The 22,450-nt window shown below is 39.9% G+C and overlaps 1 protein-coding gene across 2 annotated transcripts in view; it reads left to right on the plus strand.

Moving 5' to 3' along the window:
• Positions 1 to 21,678, plus strand: part of COLEC11 (collectin subfamily member 11) — a 45,591-nt gene extending 23,913 nt beyond the window's left edge. Inside the window, exons 3-7 of one of the 2 annotated variants that reach the window (XM_059842833.1) lie at positions 6,597 to 6,668; positions 16,663 to 16,734; positions 17,443 to 17,496; positions 19,183 to 19,278; positions 19,435 to 21,678. In XM_059842833.1, the coding sequence (XP_059698816.1) occupies positions 6,597 to 6,668; positions 16,663 to 16,734; positions 17,443 to 17,496; positions 19,183 to 19,278; positions 19,435 to 19,844 (704 nt within the window). In that variant the 3' untranslated portion in view covers positions 19,845 to 21,678. The remainder of the gene's footprint in view (positions 1 to 6,596; positions 6,669 to 16,662; positions 16,735 to 17,442; positions 17,497 to 19,182; positions 19,279 to 19,434) is intronic. The other variant, XM_059842834.1, reaches the window with a different exon arrangement.
• Positions 21,679 to 22,450: the final 772 nt, after the last annotated feature.

Genomic DNA, 22,450 nt, shown 5'->3' on the forward strand with positions numbered 1-22,450 from the left:
AGTTGTTCCTAGCTCGATGGGCCCACGATGCCTCAAGTCATCAAGGTAGAGATGCCACCTATAGGTGGGCACGAGACCGAGGAGTAGATTTAACCAAAGACAGTATTTCTCAGGTTATCCATGACTGTGAAACGTGTGCTGCCATCAAGCACGCCAAGAGAGTGAAGCCCCTGTGGTATGGTGGGCGGTGGTCCAAGTACAAGTATGGGGAGGCCTGGCAGATTGACTACATCACACTGCCCCAGACACGCCAAGGCAAGCGCTACGTGCTGACCATGGTGGAAGCCACCACGGGATGGTTGGAGACCCACCCTGTGCCTCACGCCACTGCCCAGAACACCATCCTGGGCCTGGAAAAGCAAGTACTGTGGAGACATGGAACCCCTGAGAGAATTGAGTCGGACAATGGGACCCATTTCAAGAACGGCCTTATCAACACCTGGGCCAGGGAACATGGTATTGAATGGATATACCATATCCCCTACCATGCACCAGCTGCCGGGAAAGTTGAACGGTGCAATGGACTACTCAAGACTACCCTGAAGGCACTTGGTGGGGGGACTTTTAGAAATTGGGAGATGAACTTAGCAAAGGCCACCTAGATAGTCAACACCAGAGGGTCTATCAATCGAGCTGGTCCTGCCCAGTCTGAACCCCTGCACACTGTAGATAGAAATAAAGTCCCTGTTGTACACATGAAAGGTATTTTAAGAAAGACTGTTTGGATTACTCCCACCTCAGGCAAAGACAAACCCATCCGTGGAATTGTTTTTGCTCAAGGACCTGGTTACACTTGGTGGGTAATGCAGAAAGATGGAGAAAGCCGTTGTGTACCACAAGGAAACCTAGTCTTAAGTGAGAACTGTGTGTAAAGATTCATTGTGATGCAGATAGAAATAGAATAAGGGGTGGATTATGTTCTGGATTGCAAGGCAGGATGTATTCTATTACCATCTGTATGGCAGTTGTCTAGGTGTTAAGTGGGCAATTTCCCCTTATCTCTCTCCCTGCGAGATCACAATCACTCCTCCCTCAGCAGGGGGCATCCCGTGATAAGAGGCTATTGAATGTCACTGCATGGCTGATAAGAACTGTAACATCCCATTGTGAGATGCTCCGCCCAGAGGGAGGAGCCGAGCATTGCTATCCAGATATAATCAGGAGATTCTGACACACCAGCACAGCTTCTCCACTGGATTCACCAGAGGAACAGCAGCTGCTTCTTCTTCCACGGATCTGCGGAGGAAGAATCACCCTTTTTCTACAGGACCCCCTGCTCCAACAGAACCACACCTGACACCTCAGGAGGACTGCAGCCACTTTTCCAACTGGACTGCTGCCAGCACCCTGACCAACAAGGTGTCAGGTTGAGTTCTGACTCTGTCATTTTAGTGTACTGCATTGTTTTTATTTTATCATTTTATGGTTTTTCCCCCCTTCCCTATTAAAGAACTGTTATTTCCTGCTCCCGTAATTTTTTTTGCCTGAGAGCCCCTTAATTTAAAATTCATAGCAATTTAGAGGGGTGGGGAGGGTTTGCATTCTCCATTTCAGGAGAAGCTCCTGCCTTCTTTAGCAGGCACCTGTCTTATCCAAACCAAGACAACTAAGGACAAAAACACCCCCATGAAAACCACCAGCTTATCATCAACAATAAAAAAAATGCATTGTGTACAAACCGCACAACAAAACTTTCAGTTTTTCTTGTAATTATGCCTTGTAGTGTCCAAAAACCCACCCAACCAGAATTGTGCCATGAATCTTATCTGTACCAGTCTGGGCTTTCCTGAGTTGCCTGAGGGCCACAGGATGGACTGCAGGCATTGCCTGTTCTGATTAACTGATTGGGAAGGGTGAGGCTCAGTTCTGTTCTGCAGCTAAATTGTGAGCCCAGCTTGGCCAGGGGTTTGGCTGGGGGGTAAACTGCCCTCTCCAGGAATTGCCCAGTTTGTGTGTGGCTGCCCTCTGCTTGGGGCAAGAGAGCTGGGCTACAGGGATGCTGGCTCTGCTTAGCCAATTTCCTTTAAGAATATGTTTATGTCTTAATATTTATTATTGTTTTGTCTATTATTATTATTATTATTATTATTATTATTATTAACAACAACAACAACAACAACAACAAATAATGCAGCTTTGGATGCCTGAACTCAGCCAAAACCTGTTCTTTACTATTTACTTCAATAAGTGGCTTTTGATCTTAATAATACATAGAACTTCTGCAGATGTTCTTGTTAGAGAGTAGAGCACTATATCCAGGCCTTCTGAGGTTTAACTAAGGCTTGAGAAAGGTGTTTAATTTATTTGAAATATTTACTGTGTAAAAGTGACTTACAGAGGAGAACACTACCAACAGCATGTATTTGGACAACATATATTTAAGTTAAATATATGTTGTCCAAATTTGCATGAAAGATCAGTCAAAGGGTCAGATTTCATAGCCCTAAGCTTTGAAAATATTTTTTGTATCAAAGAACTTGACAGGATGAGTTTTGTGACTTCTTTGCATCCATTTTCTTATTTTTGTAATCAGTCAAAATTAGCATCTATGATTACCATTGTAATGAAAGAATTATTATTATTAATAATATTTATTAATATTATCAATATTAATAAATATTATTAATAATAATATTAATATATTAATAATAATAATAATAATAATAATAATAATAATAATAATAATAATAATAATAATAATAATAATAATAATAATAATATGTGCAGCAGAGGTTTTTAAAGTGTGTAAACTGTGCAGGACCCTTTGGCAGATGACAATTCTGAGCCTGGAAACCAGAGAGAGGCCTGAAAACCAGAGTGTGTTAATGATTTCACTCCGTTCCATAAGATATAAGCCTTGCAAAATTGAGAGAGATTGAGGTACAAATTCAGTGAAGCACAAAATGACCTGATACAGACCTAGATAATGTGAGATCCCTAAAAAGCTTTCAATGCTCCACCTATGCTGTCAGGGGGACTGGCTCAGAGGGGTGGTGATGAGATGCTGCTGTCCCCCACTGGCACAGCTCCAACCCATTTCACTGGCCAAGGCTTCCTTTAAACTGAGCACACGTGTGGCCACGTGCCCAAATTTCAGCTGCCATGCAGCAGGATTTGCTCACTGCAACTTTTGGATCTGCACCATCTCCTCCTCCTTCCCTGGCAGCAACATCTCCAGTGGTGGAGAAATAGAATTCCACACTGCTGCTGGGCATGGCTCTGTCAGAATCTGGGAAAAACAGGTACAGGGAAAAATGCAAGAATTTAGGGAGACCATGGGATATGTGAATAGCAGAGGATAGCCACTTAAGAGGTGGTGCAAAAAGTGGAGCCCAAATGGGGTGATGAAGGAGAAAGTCATCAGGGAAAAGTACACAGAAGCAGGGGAGCATAAAGGAGGAATTTTAGAAGAACAGAAAGAGATAATAGGGGAAAAACAAAGGAAGAAGAGCTCAAGAATCAGACTGAGTGGAGAGACTGGAAACTAAATAAATGTAAAATGACACAAAATCAATTAAGATCCCATAGAGTAAAAGAGAAAATCAAAAGGGGCATGTGATGAGAATGGAGGTGGAAATGGATGAGAAAGAAACTTACTAAAGACACCAAGAATAGTAAAAGCACAAATGAGATTAAAGTCAGCAGTTTAGGTCTTAGGGACAGGTTTTGGTGGTTTGTGGTTGGGTGGTTTTTTTGTTTGGTTGGGTTTTTTGTTTGTGGGTTTGGTTTGGTTTTGGGATTTTGTATGTCTGGGGTATTTTTGTTTTGGTTTGATATTTTGGTGGATTTTTTTGCTTTGTTTTTTGTAGTCATTTTGGTGGGGTTTTTTTAGGGGACAGGTTTTGCTAGGTTGGTTATTTTTTTAACTTGAGTATAAAGGAGTAAGATGAAAAGTATAAGTGAAAAAACCATGGCTGTGAGAATGCAGACAGCAGACTGAACCATGTTTTAGAAAGCCAGCAATATTAATAATAAGAAAAGTGTGCTGTGTGTGAAAAAGCAATGGATGATGAAGCCTCATTACACAGCTCACTCATATTCTTCCTAAAGTCCAGTTTCTTTTGATAGGCTCATGAAATTGGAGTTACTACTATTGTGGAGAAAAAATAACAACACAGAACAGTCCTTCAAAGCTTAAATTCTCAGCTTGCCATCTTGTTTTGTTTCCTTTCTAGAGTCCAAATCAGGAGTTGTCTTAATAGTCTCAATGACACTCAATACATAAAAAAGTTAATGCTATGTTAAAAAACCCAATTTTTTAACACTCACCCTTGATGCACCGACTCACATGGAGAATATAAGTAATGGAAAGAAATTATCACCAGACAGGAATGCTTAATAGCTCACATAGTTTGGCAGGGCTAAGTTTCTTTTAGGAAGATGGGGCATCTCAGCACTGTGGAGCACTACTAACATCTCTCCCTGCCTCAGCTGCACAGACAATGCTGCATTGTGCTGACAGGGAAAGTACTCTTTCCTGCAGTGGGGCTGGAGCAAATATGCAGGAAGGGATGGAGAGGAGACTGAGCAAGGAGTGCAAGTGCTAAGGGACTGTGGCTGGTGGGAGAGGCCACAATGGACCAGTCAGTAGGGACCATAATGCACAGAACCCAGCCTCCTGCTCTGAAGGGACCTCCTTGTAGATCGGGGAACTGGAGACCAGAAAGGAGGCACAGGGGTGTCTTTCTTTATTTCACAAATCAAGAAGTTAAACATTATTGTTTATTGGTGAAAAATTAAATTGATTGTCTTGACAGAAAACTCTTTTGTTGCCCGTGACACCTGCACAGGCTTTACTTCCTCAGTTTGTACAACGCTCAGGGTGCAAACAGCAAGAATAGGGACTTACACAAGGCAGAGCTGTGCTGTGCCACTGATCAGTCCCTCTTGGCCAAGGTCCTGCTCCTTAAAACAGCTGGTAAGAAAAAAATGTCGACTGGTCCGTAGCTGGGCCTGTAATGGAGCAATCTCCTCCTGGAGAAAGTTTTTAAAACCCCACACTAAGGAATGCAGTGTCATCGAATTATAGGAATAAATGCAGGCAGGTGTAATGGCCTGAAGCAAGAGTGATCTATTTTATTGATCCCTAATGCACAGCTTTCACTCTGAAGAACGTGTAGAGCAATAGGCTGTAATAGCCTGCTCTCAGCCTCCAGAGAGCAAGGGAAAGTCATTGTCAGGATTTATCTTTGGGAAGCAAAGAACTCATAACCAGCCCTGAGGGGTGAAAGGCAATCATACAAAGCCTATTGGTTACTTGATAATAAAAATGTGACGTTCCCAAATGTGCCAAATTATAGCCTGTTTCATACTAACAATATTATTCACTGGGGGTTATGTGAAGTTTGTCCTCATTAAGGTCAGAGAATGGCCTATTTTTGCATGTCTGAAGGCAGGGAAGATGGTCTGGAGCAGCCTGAAGAATGAAAATATAACAGATGGAGGGCTGAGTTCAGCTCACAGCCACCTAGGTCTACAGTAAAGAGAGGGATTTGGAAAGAGAGCTGGAGGCTGCATATTTGAAATGTGCCATGGTGTGACATGATTTTACATGTCATCTCTGTGACTCCTCTCTGAACCACAGCTGCCAGCTATGCCAGAGAGCCTGGCTTGTGGGCTGCATGATACCACTGACAATCCTGCTGTGGTGCTCCCATCAGCTTCCTGGAGAGCAGCTAATGCTCACTCTCCTCTACAGAAAAACAGTGCTGGGATATCATATGTGCTGTGCTAACTCTGGGTCTTACATACTAGCACTTTATCTTCTGTGGAAGCCAAAGAACTTTCTTCTCCTTCCTCATATAAATCTTGTTTTGTCAAGGTGGCTGTATAAATCATTCTTTAACCTTCTGTTTGTCAGAGATTTTAATTTTATGTCAATGGCATACCACAGTCATAGCATGGCTGTAGTGGGCAAAATAAGCTAAGCATCCCTAAATCCTTAATAAAAGGCACCAGGAGGCAAACACTTTTTACAGAAAGTGATGTTTAAGTATGCTGAATATAATGATGCATCACAAGCTATGTGCATGTAAATACACTACATAGTGGTTCATACCTCAGAGATTAAAAAGCACAGTATATAACTGAGGGTAGGGAGTTAATGCTTTCATGCTTAAAAATGGTCCTCTAATGATGGATGTAGCAGTGCTTTCTTATAGGTCTCAAAAATGGCATTTTTTTATTTTAATGAGGTCACAGTTGAGCTGTTTTCACTTGAGACTTAAGGGTGTCCTTAGCAGAGGCTTGGAAAGAGTTTGGTGGACACAGAAGTTTATGTGCTAAGCTGGGGACTGATTCTGAAGCTTCTGCTTAAGTGAATTGTGCTGTTCGTTTTTTGAAGGTCAGTGATATAAGTAACATCCACAAAATTAGACCTGTTGTATGAGACTTCAGCAATGTATTGACAGGGTTTTCCAGTGTCTGCATCAATTGAAGAAAAATCTCTTTTCTGTCCATCAAGTAAAGCTGTTAAATCAGATCACATCCGCTTCTATTTTTTTCACTGGAGAGAATGGCATTCTTGTCGCAGCTGCTAACAGAAAATAATCCTGGTTTAATATGATTCTTCTTTTTGTTTACTTTTGTATCAACAGGGGAGGCTGGAGAAAAGGGGGAGAAAGGTGCTCCAGGTCGTCCAGGCAGAGTTGGACCTCCAGGAGAAAAAGGTAACTTTGATAAGGAAGATATTTTGGAAGTCATACCTGAGAAAATGCTGCTTTTTCTTGTGAGATGGTGAGGAGGGGGGTCCTTGCTCCTTTAACTGGGTGACCAATTCACCCTTGGCCATTTCTGTTTAGTGCTGTTGTGGTTTAACCCCAGCCAACAGCTCAGCCCCACATAACCACTCAGGCACATCCCCTGGTTTGGATGGGGGAGAGAATCAGAAGGGTAAAAGTGAGAAAACCCTTGGGTTGAGATAAAGACACTTGAATAGGGAAAGCAAAGGCCACATGCACACAAGCAAAGCATAACAAGGAATGAATCCAGTGCCTCCCCAGGGCAGGCAGGTGTTCAGCCATCCCCAGGGGAGCAAGGCCCCATCACACATAATGTGACTGGGGAAGACAAACACCATCACTCCAAATGTCCCCCTGTTTCTTCTTCTTCCCCCAGCTTTACATACTGAACACAATTCCATACATTAGGGAACTTTCTTTGGGTCAGCTGGGGTCTGCTGTCCTGGCTGTGTCACCTCTTAGCCTTGTCACTGCTGGGGTGGGGTCTCAAGCAGAAAATGCCTTAATCCTGTGCAAGCACTGTTCAGCAATAATGAATGTTTCTGTGTTATCAACATTACTTTGGTCTCATATCCCAAATATAGCACCCACAGAGTTACAATGATAAAAATTAATTTAATTTAGCCAAAACCAGTACAACTATATGCACTCATTTGTAGACTAAGTATTATCTTCTGGTTAAAAAGATATATTTTGGGAATAAAAAAAAAAATCTCAATTTTTTAAAAAGGTCTCTGTGAAGAAAGGCATCATAATGTCTCCTTCATAATTTGCCTTCTGCAAATGAAAACTTCATATTAGATCAGAAGGGAAAACTCCACAAGGCTCAATTTTTTTGTTTCTTTTTCTTTTTTTTTTTGTGAATTTGAACACTCACAACATCTTAATTAAAACCATTGAGGGAAGGCAGTAAGCCATAATAGGCAAAGATGAACACAACTGTTCCCACATTTTTTGGATATGGGAAATGATGATAAATTTGTTTGCATTGTCATTCAAAAATATTTTGAGCTCTTGAGAAGAATGGTGCTCAACAGTATTCAGTTATGGAGCTGAGAGAAACACAGCACTCTGTCTTGCAAAAAATTCTGGTTTTTCACATTTGTTTTCCTCCTGATGTAAGGAGGAAATTTGACTTTCATAAGTTTTCCAGGAGGTTTGTGTTCTGAAAGGTTCAAATTAGCAGGAGTCAAATCCTTTGATTTCAATATTGAAATTAAAAATTGACATTCCTGTCATTAGAAGGTTGGAGTTAGCTTTTACTGAACTGAGTTTACAATCTTTCTTTCAAAGCAACTGTAGAGGTAATTTATACTTCCTTGTGATGATGCATGATCTATTATGTTGTTCTTTTAGGCAGTTGCAGAAGTCTGATACTGATTACCCTGGGACCAAAATCTGTAGCTAGAGCTCTGCCTCCTACAATACACTGAAAAAATTATAACTTCCATGAGAGGTGTGTGTGTTCAGTCAGTCTATTTCCCTTATGTAGATGTACTTTCAAGGATGACTCCTAGAAAAAAAAATATTAGAAACTAAAATTTCAGCTCTTGTAAGGCAATGCAGCCTGAAGTGCAGATGACAAAATATTTTAGGTTAAATGGTTGTAAAGAGCTCATCTAGTCCAATCTCCTGCTTTAAACAGGGCAAACTTCAAAATCAGAGCAGATTTCTCAGGGCCTTGTCCAGTAGACTTTTGAAAATCTCCAAGGATGGAGATTCCACATAAATTTTAATCAGACTGTTTCACTGGTGTCATTGTGAAAGACCTGTTGTAGCTTGTAATCAAGGGCATCTTTCCCTTTCTCTGTGTCTCTCTGAGAAAAAAAGCCTACATCTTCTCTAGAAACTGCTTGTAAGTAGTGGAAGACTGCAATTAATTCCCCCCTTACCTTTCTGTATTCCAAGCTAAATAAAACCATCTTCCTCAGCTGGACTTTACTTCGCTTCTCATGAATGAAGGCCCAAAAGTCTCTGGGTCCTCTAAGGCAAAGGAGTTTTTTACCCAGCCATGGCCAGAGTTCATCAAAGTGCAGATGAGGAACTTAGGGTCTGGCTGAAGCCATGATATTCCTGTCACCACATTTCTACAGCTTGTCCAGCTCCTCCTGACTGGCAGGGCTGCCCTCCAATGCACCCACCATTCCTGCCAGCATGGAGCATCTTCTACTTCTTCCTCCCTTTCAGCAGTGAAGGACTCCTTAGCAGCTGCTGGCTAGACTTTGGAGCCTTGCAGCAGCACCAGCTAGCCCTCTCAGCACCCTTGAAAGCCATGGGCTCGTGTTGATTCAGGTGAAGTAGTCCCTCACTCAGTTGTCAGCTTGTCCTCTGCAGATCTTTGCTACCAGACATGCAGAACTGGGAGGGCAGAGAGCAGCCCTTGGCAGCAGAGACAAAGGCAAAGAAAGCCCTAAGTGCCTCAGCCTTCTCTGTCCTCTGGCATGAGGTTGTCTTGACAACTTCTTCAGAACCCCTCTCAGCACGCTGTCCTGCATGTTCCTATATCTTGGCATATTGTCATGTCACTTCAAAATGCTTTGTCCCTCTGAGATGTGGAAGTACTCTTTTTCAGTCAGAGCAATGCGTGATGTGGCATTTCATTTATTTATTTTCTACTATAAAATTGCTTTTGTTTGAAAAATAGCTTTCATAAGGTATGCTTGATTAATGCTAATAACAGTGGTAATTTTCTAGTTTTTCATACCTGCAAAAGTCCAAAATTCTGATGAGACTGAAAAAAGAAACACTGAAGTGGAAACACACTATGAGAAAACATCAATTTTCTTTAATCTCTTTTCTGTTTCATTTAATACTAATGCATGCTGTATGGGTATTTTTCCAGGTAGTACTTTCAACTAAACACAAGCAAAATTTCTTGCTACTTCTGTAGCAATATATTTTTCTGCTTTCCTTTTTACATACAAAAAAATTCTACAAACAAGCTCTTGTTTAAAATTAACTAGTCTTTTCATTAACGCTGTACTTTTTATAGATATTTGTCTTGATCAACTCCTTCCCACAAATGCTTTGTCAAAGAAAATAACACAGATACCTTAAAAACAGTTTGGATTATATGGCATCACTTTTCATCATGATAGTATATCCAGTACCCTTTGAATGACACAGTGTTGACTGGATAAGCAAACAGACTTCACAGATGTAACTTCTGGTCTATGGAAAGGACACAGAATAATATCCAGCTTTGACCTGGAAAAACCTTTCAGTCTCCTGACCTTTCAATCTCTGGTTAACCTCCACGGGTTGTGTATAATGTGCAGACCTGTAGCTGAGTTCATGCATAAATACTTTTCTAGACTCTCAAGCTGCATGAGACTGAGTACATTCTCTTCCAACAGACCAAGTATTTTCCTATTTCTAATCCAGAAGATGGAACATTCAGACAAAAATAAAATATAACAATATGTTTGGCAAAAATAATTGCTCCTTCATTTTGCATTTGCCCCTAAAACCACCCACAGACAGCAGCCCTGCTTCTATGCAGTAGTCTGTTGAATTTTAGTCAGTGTGTAAGCGTGTGTTCATCCCCTTGTATTTATCTTGAAGCCTGATAATTTTGTCTTGGTCTAATATTTGGCTCCTTCTGTTGATGCAAGCTGCTAAATTCCATTTTATTTTTCTCCTCTTTGAGTAAGTGATGGTTTACATGAAGGAGAAACTCTAATCCTTCTGCCACATTCGTAGAGTTTTCTACTTTTGGTCTTAATTTACATCATCAAAATCACACTAATCTTTTTTCTTTTATTTTTTTTCTTTCCCCTTTCTTTGTTTCATTTTTCTGGCAAGTTCATCTAAGAAAATGTTTTTAGTTTCTTTGAACTTCACAGATGCATAATAACCATACAATAGCTTACAAAAGAAACTATCTTCTTATGGAATATTTGACCTGAACAGCTCAAGATCAGAAAGTGCTGCAGATGTTTTTATTGTATCTTTCCTCACGATATTTTCAGATTTTGGTAACTCAGAAAAATTAAAAATTTGAACTTTCTGGTGCTTACCTAAAATGAATCCTGTTCTGACTGTCTTGATACTTCAGGGTGACATCAGAGATTCTGATGTCTTTGGGTGCTGATTAAGGTTAAATTCCACTTACTTTCCTCATTGCTTTTAATTAATTGTATAGGTCAATTATGATGCATAGCATGTCAGCAGAATAAAAAACTGTGTTGGCATTATGTAAAGCATGGAGCATGGGTTGAGTACAATGGCTGTTTCAGATTAAAGCAGTGTGTACTGCAGTGCAAGTTTTGGGCTGTGAAGTTCACAGAATTAACTTTCCCACCTGCACCGATGGCTGTACTGTGCTCTCCCATGTTGGGAGTAAACTCAGTAATTTAACTGAGTCCTGGTGCAGTCTGTGAGGCCATAACTTCTAGGTTTTCAAATTCCACACAGACTGTTCAGTAACAGTACCATCCTGTGAATATTCCCAGAGTGCTTTACAGCAATCAAAATAAGAAGGGCAAAATGGATTTACACTTGGAATGTAACATCAAAGGAACAGAACATTAAAATTATGTTCTTCAAGATACTTCAATTTTCTTAGAGCCATAACCATTTAAAATGTATATTTTAGTATTTTAATTTCAGCCTTTATACATTGTACTTAATTTATAGACAACTATAATGGTATGTGATACACATATGATGGTATGTTCTTGGAACTCAACTGTCTCTACCTTTGCAGTGTTAACACAGTGATTTTGGCTTTTTCCAGCTAACACTTTCCCAGACAATTCTTGGGTATATTTTGGGAGCTAACACAATGAGCAGCTTGCAAGATTATCTTGGCTTGAAGAGTAAGACAATTTAGTATCATGGAGTGTCCCATTCTTGACTACCTGGTTCCCACTGCCAGGGAATAGTCCCAGGCATTTAGTTTACTAATACAGGCACAGCCTCTTAAGTAGAAGAGAAGACTCATTAATTTAACTGGATTGGAGCCAGAGTGCTCAGTCATTTGTATAATCAAATTCTAAAAAGAGGTAATAATATCTTAATTTATATTTTATTATTACTGATTGCTCATTAATATGTAATCAATCAATCCTTTGCATTTCTGAGTCAATTTCTACATGAATTTATTGCTCGCTAAGGAGTGCTGCAGGCAGTATTCCATATAAAAGTCCTGACATTGACAGCTGTGAATTCACAAAGTGGCTATCTGTTTCAAAACTGTCTTTCAGTTCCACCTGAACTCAATAGGATTTTGAGAAAATACTGCTAAACTGAGTGGGCAAAAGGTGGCAGATGGGCTTCAATGTAAATAAATATATTGCCTAGGGAAATTAAGGATGCATGATTTAATCCATGCTTAAATGATGCCAAAACCCCAAACTGTCACTTAAAACTCAAGGACTGCTCTGAAGTCATTAGCAAGAGTCCCAAGGCCAACAGAACACTGCCCATCATCACAGAGGGATGACAAAAGGACAAAACAGGAAGCTTCTTTTTGCAGCTGATTTTGTTCTGTACAAAAGCCTGACATGCACTGTCTCAATGTTTTTCTGGCCTCTGTCTCTCAAGAAGGACTTGAGAGGTAAGAGATGGGCACCAAAGGTGTGAAAAAGAGGAGCTGCCTCATAAGGAGAAACGGGACAGACTGAGACTCTTGCATCTGTACAGAGTAGTCCGAGGAGGTTATAATCAGGATTACAGAATCACCAGATCCCATCGTACCTGAACTAGGAGGCACTCTCTGAAGCTGCTGGGGACAGATCCAGCAATTTCACCTGCAGATAGTGACTGTAGTATGGGATCTCCCTGGATTGCACCTTCTGCTGCCATCACAGGAAACAAAGTTTTGGCCTAGAGGGACCAGTGGTTTGAAGAAGCTTGGTAATATGTTGTTAACATAATTCTAGTGAGATAATGTTTCATGAGGGCAGTTATTTGTCTTTGCTTACCACCAAATAGAAACTTCTCCAGTCAGGAATGTACCGTACTATTTTCACTTTGGCTTTGAATGTACTTTTAAATCCTTTAAACATTGCTGCTGCCTCTATAGATTGGATTTTTTCTCACTAGCTTTAGTTTCCTTTGCAAATTTTTTAACTATTCAGATTATGATACCTGTCTAACATAAGTGGGATGGATCACTACTCAGAGGTGTTTATTTTTCCAACCATGGGAGTTTAGATAAATATCTTAGACTAAACCAACCCCCTAACTTTAAGAAGGCTAATGCTGGGTGAGATAGATTAGCCCTGGCTATAAAAATGCCTCCTGTGATTATGCACTGTTCATTCATATGTTATTCTATTTAACATTGTTGGTGGCACAGATGGTGGGCAGGTGTACCAACACCACCGAGCCGTGTGGCACAGTCAACACCCTGGAGGGAAGGAATGCCACCCAGAGGGACCTGGACAGGCTTGAGGTGGGCCCGTGGAGTTCAACAAGACCAAGTGCAAGGCCCTGCACCAGGGTTGGGGCAATCCCAAGCACAAATACAGACTGGGAAGAGAATGGATTGAGAGGAGCCTGGAGGCGAAGAATTTGGGGGTGTTGGTTTAAGAGAAGCTCAACATGAACTGGCCATGTGCCCTTGCAGCCCAGAAATCCAACCACATCCTGGGCTACATCAACAGCAGCATGGGCAGCAGGTTGAGGGAAGTAATTCTCCCACTCTACCCTGCTCTCATGAGATCCCTGGCTCTGGGGCACCCAACATAAAATGGATGTGGACCTCCTGGAGCAAGTCCAGAGGACAGCCACCTTGGGACACCTTGGAGACAGGCTGAGAGAATTTGGCTTCTTCAACATGCAGAAAAGAAGGCTCCAGGGAGATTTTTAGAGCATCTTCCAGTAGAGGGGACCTACAAGAAAGCTGGAAAGGGACTGTTTACAAGGGCTTGTAATAATAGGACAAGGAAGAATGCCTTTAAATGAAAGAGGGCAGGTTTAGATTAGATATAAGGAAAAAATGATTTACTGTGAGGATGGTGAGACCCTGGAACAAGTTTCCCAGAGAAGCTATGGATTCTCCATCCCTCAAAGAGTGTTCAAGGGCATGTTGGATGGGGCCGTGAGTAACCTGGTCTTGTGGAAGGTGCCCCTGCCCATGGAAGGGGTTGGTACTAGATGACTTTTAAGGTTGCTTCCAACTCAGCCCATTTCATGATTTTATGATAAGATGTAACTTCTTGTAGCTGCTTACGAAGAGTAAGTACCTCAGCAATTGGTGGCTCCCTCACCAATCACTGACCTTCATTAGTGTGGATAATTCGTATTTTTCAGTGTAAAGCAGCTCTGTAGCCTGTTGACATATTTGGAATTTTCTGATTTCCAGTTGCCAATAGTTTTTTAAAAATGAAGTGTTCTGAATGTAGATTACTAGTATAGCATCATTATATCCTTTAAAATATCATTCTCATTCAAGTCAGGCAATCTATTTGCATTGGGAATGCTGACTGCTGCAAGATTATTGAGGTGCACTGGGAGAAAGACTTTTTTATCTTCATCTATATATTATGTTCTCTTTCTAAGTGTCCTGTGCAGATTGTTGTTAAAGATGGCCCTAGATTCAAGAGACCTTTGGTGTGGTTTGGTACATTTCTACTTTCCTCGTTATGTAGGTGTTTGTGATGTCTTCTATGTCAAATCATGAATTTGATTTGATTTGTCTTAAAATCCCTAAGTTTGGGAAGAAAACTACTGCTCTTTTCTTTTAAACATGATTAGATTAAATTTGTCTGTGACATGGTGAATTTGCATTTCTGCTAGATTTGTCTTTTTGATGCCTTTTTCTTTTTCTAGGTAGTTTTATACCTTCTTGTCTGTTCCAAATAATCCTGATGAGATTGCCTATACTCTGTGACCCCCATTTATAGTATGGCACATAGTGGAACCCCTCATTTTTTCACTTGTTTTGCAGCCCACCATTCATCTCTGGAATTTTATTTCTTCACTTGTTTGTGGGCCTGAAAAAGCCACCAAGAAGATCATTTAGAATTTCCTTCTCTTCAGTTCCTTCCCAGTTCCTTTAAATCTTCTATAATTGGTTCCAATGTATGCCACCTTCATCTAAGAGATGACAGATTACTTTCTTCATTTCTTTATTCACTCCTTGTGTTTGATTTCCTATTTTTGGTCTATGGAGACTTAATTTCTTTTATTGTCCCCATTTCTTTCCAGCTATCACTTCCCAGTTTCGTTAAGACTCCTCAGACTGCATTTTTGACAACCATAGGGCCACTAAAAAGGGCTTTACAAAAGGTATTAAAACTTCTGAAACCCTCAAGGCAGATGGGTGTCTCTTGAAACTTTGTGATTTATTCTGCAGAGGAAGCAGAATAAGCAAGCCCCCGGAGTGGAAGCAGGGGTTAGTCACTGTGAGAGAAACCCAAATGAGAACAATGCTTTTAATGAGGAAAGGAGAGTTAATGCATGTCTTCATTGCTTGAGATAACACACTTTCCTTTTACTTCTGAGCTGAACACATGGGTTTTACTGGCTGTGACTGAGAAGAAGTTCATTTTCTAGGCAATTCCTACAAGAAAGAAAGTGAAGTAATTTTATATATTTTATTTTATTTACACATTAGATCAATGAGTTTATTAAATTTCAAGTGTAGCAGCCTGAAGAGAAAGAATTCAAACATCTGATAATCTTTAATGTGGTAATCCCAATTCAATAATATGCAAAGCAAGAGACATCATTTTCAGAGCAACTTGATAAACTGGTTACAAGCTGGTACTTGCAGTAGGAATAGATAAGAGAAATATATTTCTTTTCTGTGAAAGCCTGTGTCCAGTAGTGTCTGAATTTGATACTTGTTAGAAACAAAGGAAAATTATTGATTGCAGGACTAGCCAATAATTAATCAGACCAATGAACCACACACATTTAGCTTCTCTCAGTTCAGAGGAAATGGTTTCTTTCTGGCTCATGCCATCAAGAGACAAGGGTTACTTGAGAGTTCCTGGAGTAATAGATATAACATCTCTTAGCCTAGGAGTGATCAGGTTATATTCTGAAACTTCTTATTGATTTCACCTTTAAGTTAGTGGTAATGACAAAATGGGTAATAAAATTATCCAGTTTTCAAAAATTCGTGTGTCTGTCCAGATGCAGTAGCAACAGGGGGCAGCAGATCTTCAGTTGTCATAGATCCACAACTGAGGCTGAGCTATGACAGTTTGCATGAGTCCAGCTGCTGGATCCCTCTGGACAAGCTAGGATTTTCCTCCTAGCTTGTCTCAATTTTCCCTTGCACCTGTGTAGTCGACCAGAGCACAGCAGATGTTGCTTTCAGCAAAGAAGCAATCTTTTCAACAGCCATTGAAAACAACTTCATAAATATTTCCTAAAGCAGTTTTGGGCTTAGATTTCTGCAGGATGGGAGCCTCAGTAGGCATTCATCCCTGCAGTCCTTCCATACCTGCTCTCCTCTAATAGCGTGGTCCAGAGGGAAACCTATCTCATATGACAGTATTTATATTGTGTAAGTCCTTAAGCCCAAAGCCAGCCCTCAGTTGCAGTGGAATCACTGAGTTGAAATGTCAGTTGTGCTTGGATCCTTTAGATCTTCTCAACTCCATGATAGTTTTAATCTGCTGATTCATGTTTGAATGCAACAATCCTCTGGATTTTCAACATAATTCTGTCATGATCCACTGAACGAAGTTTGGGAAAGCTTTTCCAGTGGTTTTCAGACAAGAGCTGTTGACCATTACACCTTCCTGCCTTGTTAATGTCAATTGTTTAGCAAAGATAAAATCACTGTCTAGGTTGCTGTATGTAAGTTCTTCACAAGGATTGAGCTAGACCTCTGGAGTTCAATGAATATTTGAGATACAGCATTTGTTCATTTTAAAAACTGATATTGCATACATAGAAAAATCTGAATGAATTGGACTACATTGCTACCTTGTATCTTTCATTCTTCTGTTTTGTATAGGAGAAATGGGGGACAAAGGCCAGAAAGGCAGCATAGGACGTCATGGAAAAATTGGTCCTATTGGTTCAAAAGGTATGTTTAATTCAATTATTTCTCCATTTGTGTTTTAGGTGAAAAATGTGTGATCATTTATGTTTGAGAAAAGTTTAGGAGCTCGAAAAATGGCTAACACGTCTCACAGTTTACCTTAGCAAGAATTTTCTCTCACTGTGGTCAGCCAGGTCACTGAGATCTCTCAACCAGTTACCTTTGCTGAGACATCAGTTTATTTAGTCTTAAAGCACTGTGAGTATTCTGGTTTGAGGATAAATACAGAACTTTGCACTGTCACACAAGTGTGGATAGTTAAAGAACATGGGAAGATGTGCTGTACTTTGGCAGACTTTTAAGAGCCAGAAGATGTGTCTTCTTATGTTGACTACAGGCTTCCTGTGTGACTTTGGTTAAGTCATTTGGACCAGTGTTTACCTAATCATCTAGATCATGATTCAAAATTTAGGTATATCCAGCCCTTTTCCCTCTACACCATCTGAATTTACTAGTTCTGTAAAGTTCCTGAATGTCAAGAAGTGAATATTGGTGCAGATTATTTGGGTTTAAGTTTCATAGCTTTGGCTGGCTTCTATTGTGCAATGAGTAGGACTGAAAAGTCTTTATTTTTGTTTGGGCATATTTCTACTCACCATGTTTGAATTTTACTAGAGAAAAAATAGATAATTGCTAAATGAACTATTGACAGAAAAGGCAGCATTAACATTATGTTATTTTTCATGTCTTCAGGTGAAAAAGGAGATAATGGTGACATAGGACCACCAGGTCCTAATGGTGACCCAGGTAATTCATAACACACCTTGTTTATGTGAAAGACTTTTCATCACTAAAAATACAACTGTTTACATACTGGGGGAAATAATGAATTTTTTTTTCATTGGTACTGTAATATTTCACTGTGGTGTTTTCAAGTGGCTTAAAATCATTGAAGTTGCAGCAGTTGCTGGACTTGTAGTGTATATGCTAAAAGAGTATCTCATACTTTCTCTGAGGAGTAATCTCTCCAGAAGCCTAGAAACCCAGAAACTGAAGCCAGACTGTCTGAATCATTCATCACCAGGGGAAAGGGATGTCTCTGCATATCTCTCTTTGTCTTCCAGTCAACACAAAGGAGCAGGCTGGATGTTCCTGCCCATCCATGGATTATAGTTATAGGAGCAGGAGATTGTCAAGAACACAGGTCACAGAATGGGTCAGGTTGGGATGGACCACATTGGGTCAGCTGGTCAGACCTCTGCTCAAGCAGGGTAATCCCAGAGCACGTGGCTCAGGATTGTGTCCAGATGGTTCTTGAATATCCCCAGGGATGGACACTCCACAACCCCTCTGGGCAATCTGTTCCAGTGCTCAGTAACCCACACAGTAAAGCTCTTCCTCATGTTCAGCAGGAACTTCCTGTGCAATGTGCAGTTTCTGCCCATTGCCTCCTGTCCTATTGCTGGGCACCACCAAGCAGAGCCTGGCTCGGTCTTCTCTTCACCCTCTCTTCAGATTCTTATATGGAGGTACATGGATCTCCCAGAGGTGTAAAATGTTCTAGAGAAACAGCCTAGCATAAGTGCAAGTCTTGCAAGAGTGGCAGGTTTGGATTTAACTGAATACATCCCTTCCTGGCAGAGTGCATTGGAGGTGCACAGATTAGATTTCTCATGAGAACATAATTTGGCACTCTAATTCTTGAGCTAGCTTGCTGTGCACCTGGCCAGTGCGCACAGTTTTGCAGGGCAAGTACCCTGTGCTTAGGCTGACTTACACAACTGAGCAGAGTAATTGGGTAGTCCAATGCAGATTTTAATAATTACATACATAACTGCAAACTGTAATAAATGCAAACGGTAATTGATCCTCAGTATGAGATTTGTGGTCAGAGATGTAACAATTATTCTTTTAATATTCACATTCAGATTATCTTTGTCAAACCTATACCCTAATTTGGGTTAATAGATGATTTTCTAGTGTCTAATTTTATTGTCAGAAGTATTGTAAATTCTGTACTTTCAAAAACACAGCTCTGCATTTTGCAGGTAATTATGTGCAATATGTGGTTGGAATTTTGGATCTGCTGGGATACGTTCCTTGTGAAAAACTTGCAGACAATGTTTTTGCTGTGAAAGAAATCATTGAGAAAACTAAAGAAAATAATTTTACTGAAAATGGGAATTTTTGGAAAATGTTTTTGGTTAAAAAATATTGTGGGTGTTTTGCAGAGAATATCTATCTGTGTTTAGGGTAGTGCTAATTATTCAGGATTGAAGATTCGTATGAAGTGAAGTGATCTGTACTGCACAGACCCAGACCCCCCTGAGAATCATATAACGGTGCAGGGTAGTGAAGGCTCTCATTTTCTGTCTGTTACTTGCAAGACAGCTTTCTCCAGAGCTGCCACGCTGGGCCTTTTCACAAAGATGTTGAGATAACTGTTGAAATTAGGTAGCTTTTTGATTTGGGTGTATCTATATAATTTCACAGGCATCCCTTGTGAGTGCAGTCAGCTGAGGAAGGCTATCGGTGAAATGGATATTCAAGTAGCCCAGCTGACGACAGAACTAAAATTCATAAAAAATGGTAGGTTAATTTTATATAACTACTTTCCTTTCTTTTTGCCTCATTTTATCGGTGTAATCGCTCGTAAAGAGCGCCGCCGTTCCACATCTGATTTGTGAAGCTATTTTGGGGTGTGCAGTGACTTGGTTTATCGAAATGCGAGTGCTCACTTTTCAGCACTGCCCTCCCCCGCAGCTGTCGCCGGCGTGCGCGAGACAGACAATAAGATCTATCTGCTGGTGAAGGAGGAGAAGAGGTACAAGGAAGCCCAGCTGTACTGCCACGGACGAGGAGGGACGCTGAGCATGCCCAAGGATGAGACTGCCAACACCCTGATTGCCTCGTACATCAACCAAGCGGGGCTCACCAGAGTCTTCATTGGGATTAACGACCTGGAGAAGGAGGGGAACTTCGTCTACTCTGACCGCTCGCCCATGCAGACCTTCAACAAATGGCGCAGCGGGGAGCCCAACAACGCCTACGACGAGGAGGACTGTGTGGAGATGGTGGCCTCTGGGGGCTGGAATGATGTTGCCTGTCACATTACCATGTATTTTGTGTGCGAATTTGACAAAGAAAATGTCTAAGCTGCTCTGCTCTTTCTCTGTTTTAAGAAAAATGTTTAAGATGATGGTACAAGTGGCTCCATGGTTATAGAGTACAAGTGAAATTTTGCAAGTATGCGGTGTCCGAGTTGTACAGCTGTAAATACAGTTTAGGTATTTCAAATATCAGAATTTACCCTTCAGAAGGGAGGAGCAGTAATAAGGCATAGCTTGATTGGCTTTTTTATATGTAGGAAGATATATGTGTTTAGATAAAAATGTGCTTTGGGGCTAAATTTTGTCCTAACAACTGTTAACAACTGTGATTGCATGACTGTAAGGGGAGGCAGAATTTGGCCTCTAGTTGTTAGAATGGTAAGAATTAGATTCCTGATATTCTTTTATCTTAGTAAAATTTGTAGTTATAAAAGCTAATAACTTGTAGTACTACAAATAGGGATGTTTTGGCAACAAGACATATTTTTTATACTACAGTTAATAAGTACAAATATTACTGTCAGTTTTTTGAATGTTACAACATTTGTTTTTTCTTTTTTTTTTAAACTGGCCAAAGCAAACCAAAAGTCAAGATTCCTACCAATTTTGTAATGTTTCTTCATTAAACTGTTCACAGATGTATGACCAAAAAAGCATTTAAGTAAACAGAACTTTAGTGCTATGGGAGGAAAAAGTCTAGTGAAAAGTGTCCCTGCCCATGTCAGGGGGTTGAAACTAAGTAACCTTTCTCTTCCAACCCAAACTATTCTATGATTCCATGATTCTATGTTATGAAAATTCTTATAATTTAGTACTAAGAGGGTTTCCATCCAGATGGTGTTTTGGGGTTGGCTAAATGTAAAAGTAACAATTTGATTTTCTTCATTCCTCAGCTGAAAATGATTCAGTGCATGAAGTATTTCAGGCCCTAAATAATTTCCGCAAGTAAATGTTTCACATTTCTTTAAGATAATCTTGGTGCATCTTGTTACAAAACAAGCAAAAATACCAGCCCTCCACAATTTAAGGCAGACTTCATATATATGCAATTAAACTCGTGACAACACATTAGCAATCAGTTCCTTTTAGTAAGAAAACAGCTTATATGTTTACACAGATTGTTAAAATAATTCCCTGAAAAGCAGAAAAGTTTCCAAAATTTTCCTGTGTATATAGCAGTAATGAATAACTTTGCACACATAATTTATGTATCAAATTTACAATTGCCTGTGATGGAAAAAGGGATGTATATTAAAAAAAAAAAATAACCAGCATAATTTCACAAAATAAATGATGAATTACTTTAAATCTTCCCAGGAGCCAGTTGCATGCCACCTCATCTCACTGTTAGGCATAGGAAAAACAAAAAAAATTGTAAAATCTCTAACAGTACTTCTTTAGGGATACCTTGCACAGTGCTTTAAGATGATTTTTAAGGATAAATGATCCTGCATAACATTCTGGTCAAAATGCATATCTGGTCATTATGGCAAATTGGTGTATAGGATATCCACAGTGGATATGGCATGTGGTTCTAGAGATTTCCTTACAGCAAGGAAATCAACTCATAAACTCTGTTGCAGCATGTAAACAATCAATGGCCATACAATGCTGTTTATATCCACAGACATTATTTGATTTATATACCTAAGAGAACAAACTGTTTTGTTTGATATATTTACTCTGTAAATCTCATTCCTTTAGATATATATATATATATATATATATATATATATATGTTTGCTATTAATTTTGAAGATCACTAGCAGTACTATACTATCCTATAGTATTTGATTATCAGCCCAGCTCCAGAGAAATCACTCAAAATGAATGGGTCCTTTGATTGCTTCATTTTCTTTTAATAAAGATAGGTATGGTACCTGTGTGTTAGTCATTCTTCCAACTGCATATTGAAATCTATTAAATAATGTGAATCTCTTTCTACAGTAATATTCAAAGACTCTACAGAATTTGCAGGGAGCTAACAATTCCAGTAGAGCAATTTGTTTAGAGCAGTGCTTTGAATATCATGATTGTTTCCTGCCTGCCATAGAAATCCTCAGAAACCGTTTAAATCTCCAACATACTTTTGTCAAATCATTGTTGCTATATTAAAACAGTCCAAACCTGAGACACAGATATTTGAAGCTCCCTCATTATGTGTGCTGAAGTTGCTGTTTTTCACCTAGGTTTTGAAATTTTCTGTTGTATTGTTCAATTTCCTCAGAAAGATGAAAAGAGGCCTTTTAGGGAGATAGGAAGCTTTTTGAGATGCCAAATGCTCCTATTTTAGCTGAAGTCACACCAGGTTTTAAAGATTTCCTCAATACGTGTAGCATTTAAACAGTCTCCATTTCTACTAAAATCTAGGATAAAAAGTAAAAGCAATGGAAAAATATTTCTTTTTCCTAGTTTTCATGTTCTTCAGGATTTTTTTTGCAGGGCTTGATATGTGAGGTAGAAACTAAATTAGTTTCACTGTCAGATACCTGTACACTAGCTGCAGCAGCTCTTATTTCACCATTTGAGCAAAGGGAGCAAGGCTGGTGTGTAAGGTCTGTAGCTGTTCTGCAAGGGGCAACAACAGCACATCTGATATTTACCCCTTTGAGGAACCAGGTGGGAAGTGATGGAGGCATTGGAAATGAATG

Source organism: Haemorhous mexicanus, chromosome 3, assembly GCF_027477595.1.
Source record: "Haemorhous mexicanus isolate bHaeMex1 chromosome 3, bHaeMex1.pri, whole genome shotgun sequence".
Lineage (NCBI taxonomy): Eukaryota > Metazoa > Chordata > Aves > Passeriformes > Fringillidae > Haemorhous > Haemorhous mexicanus.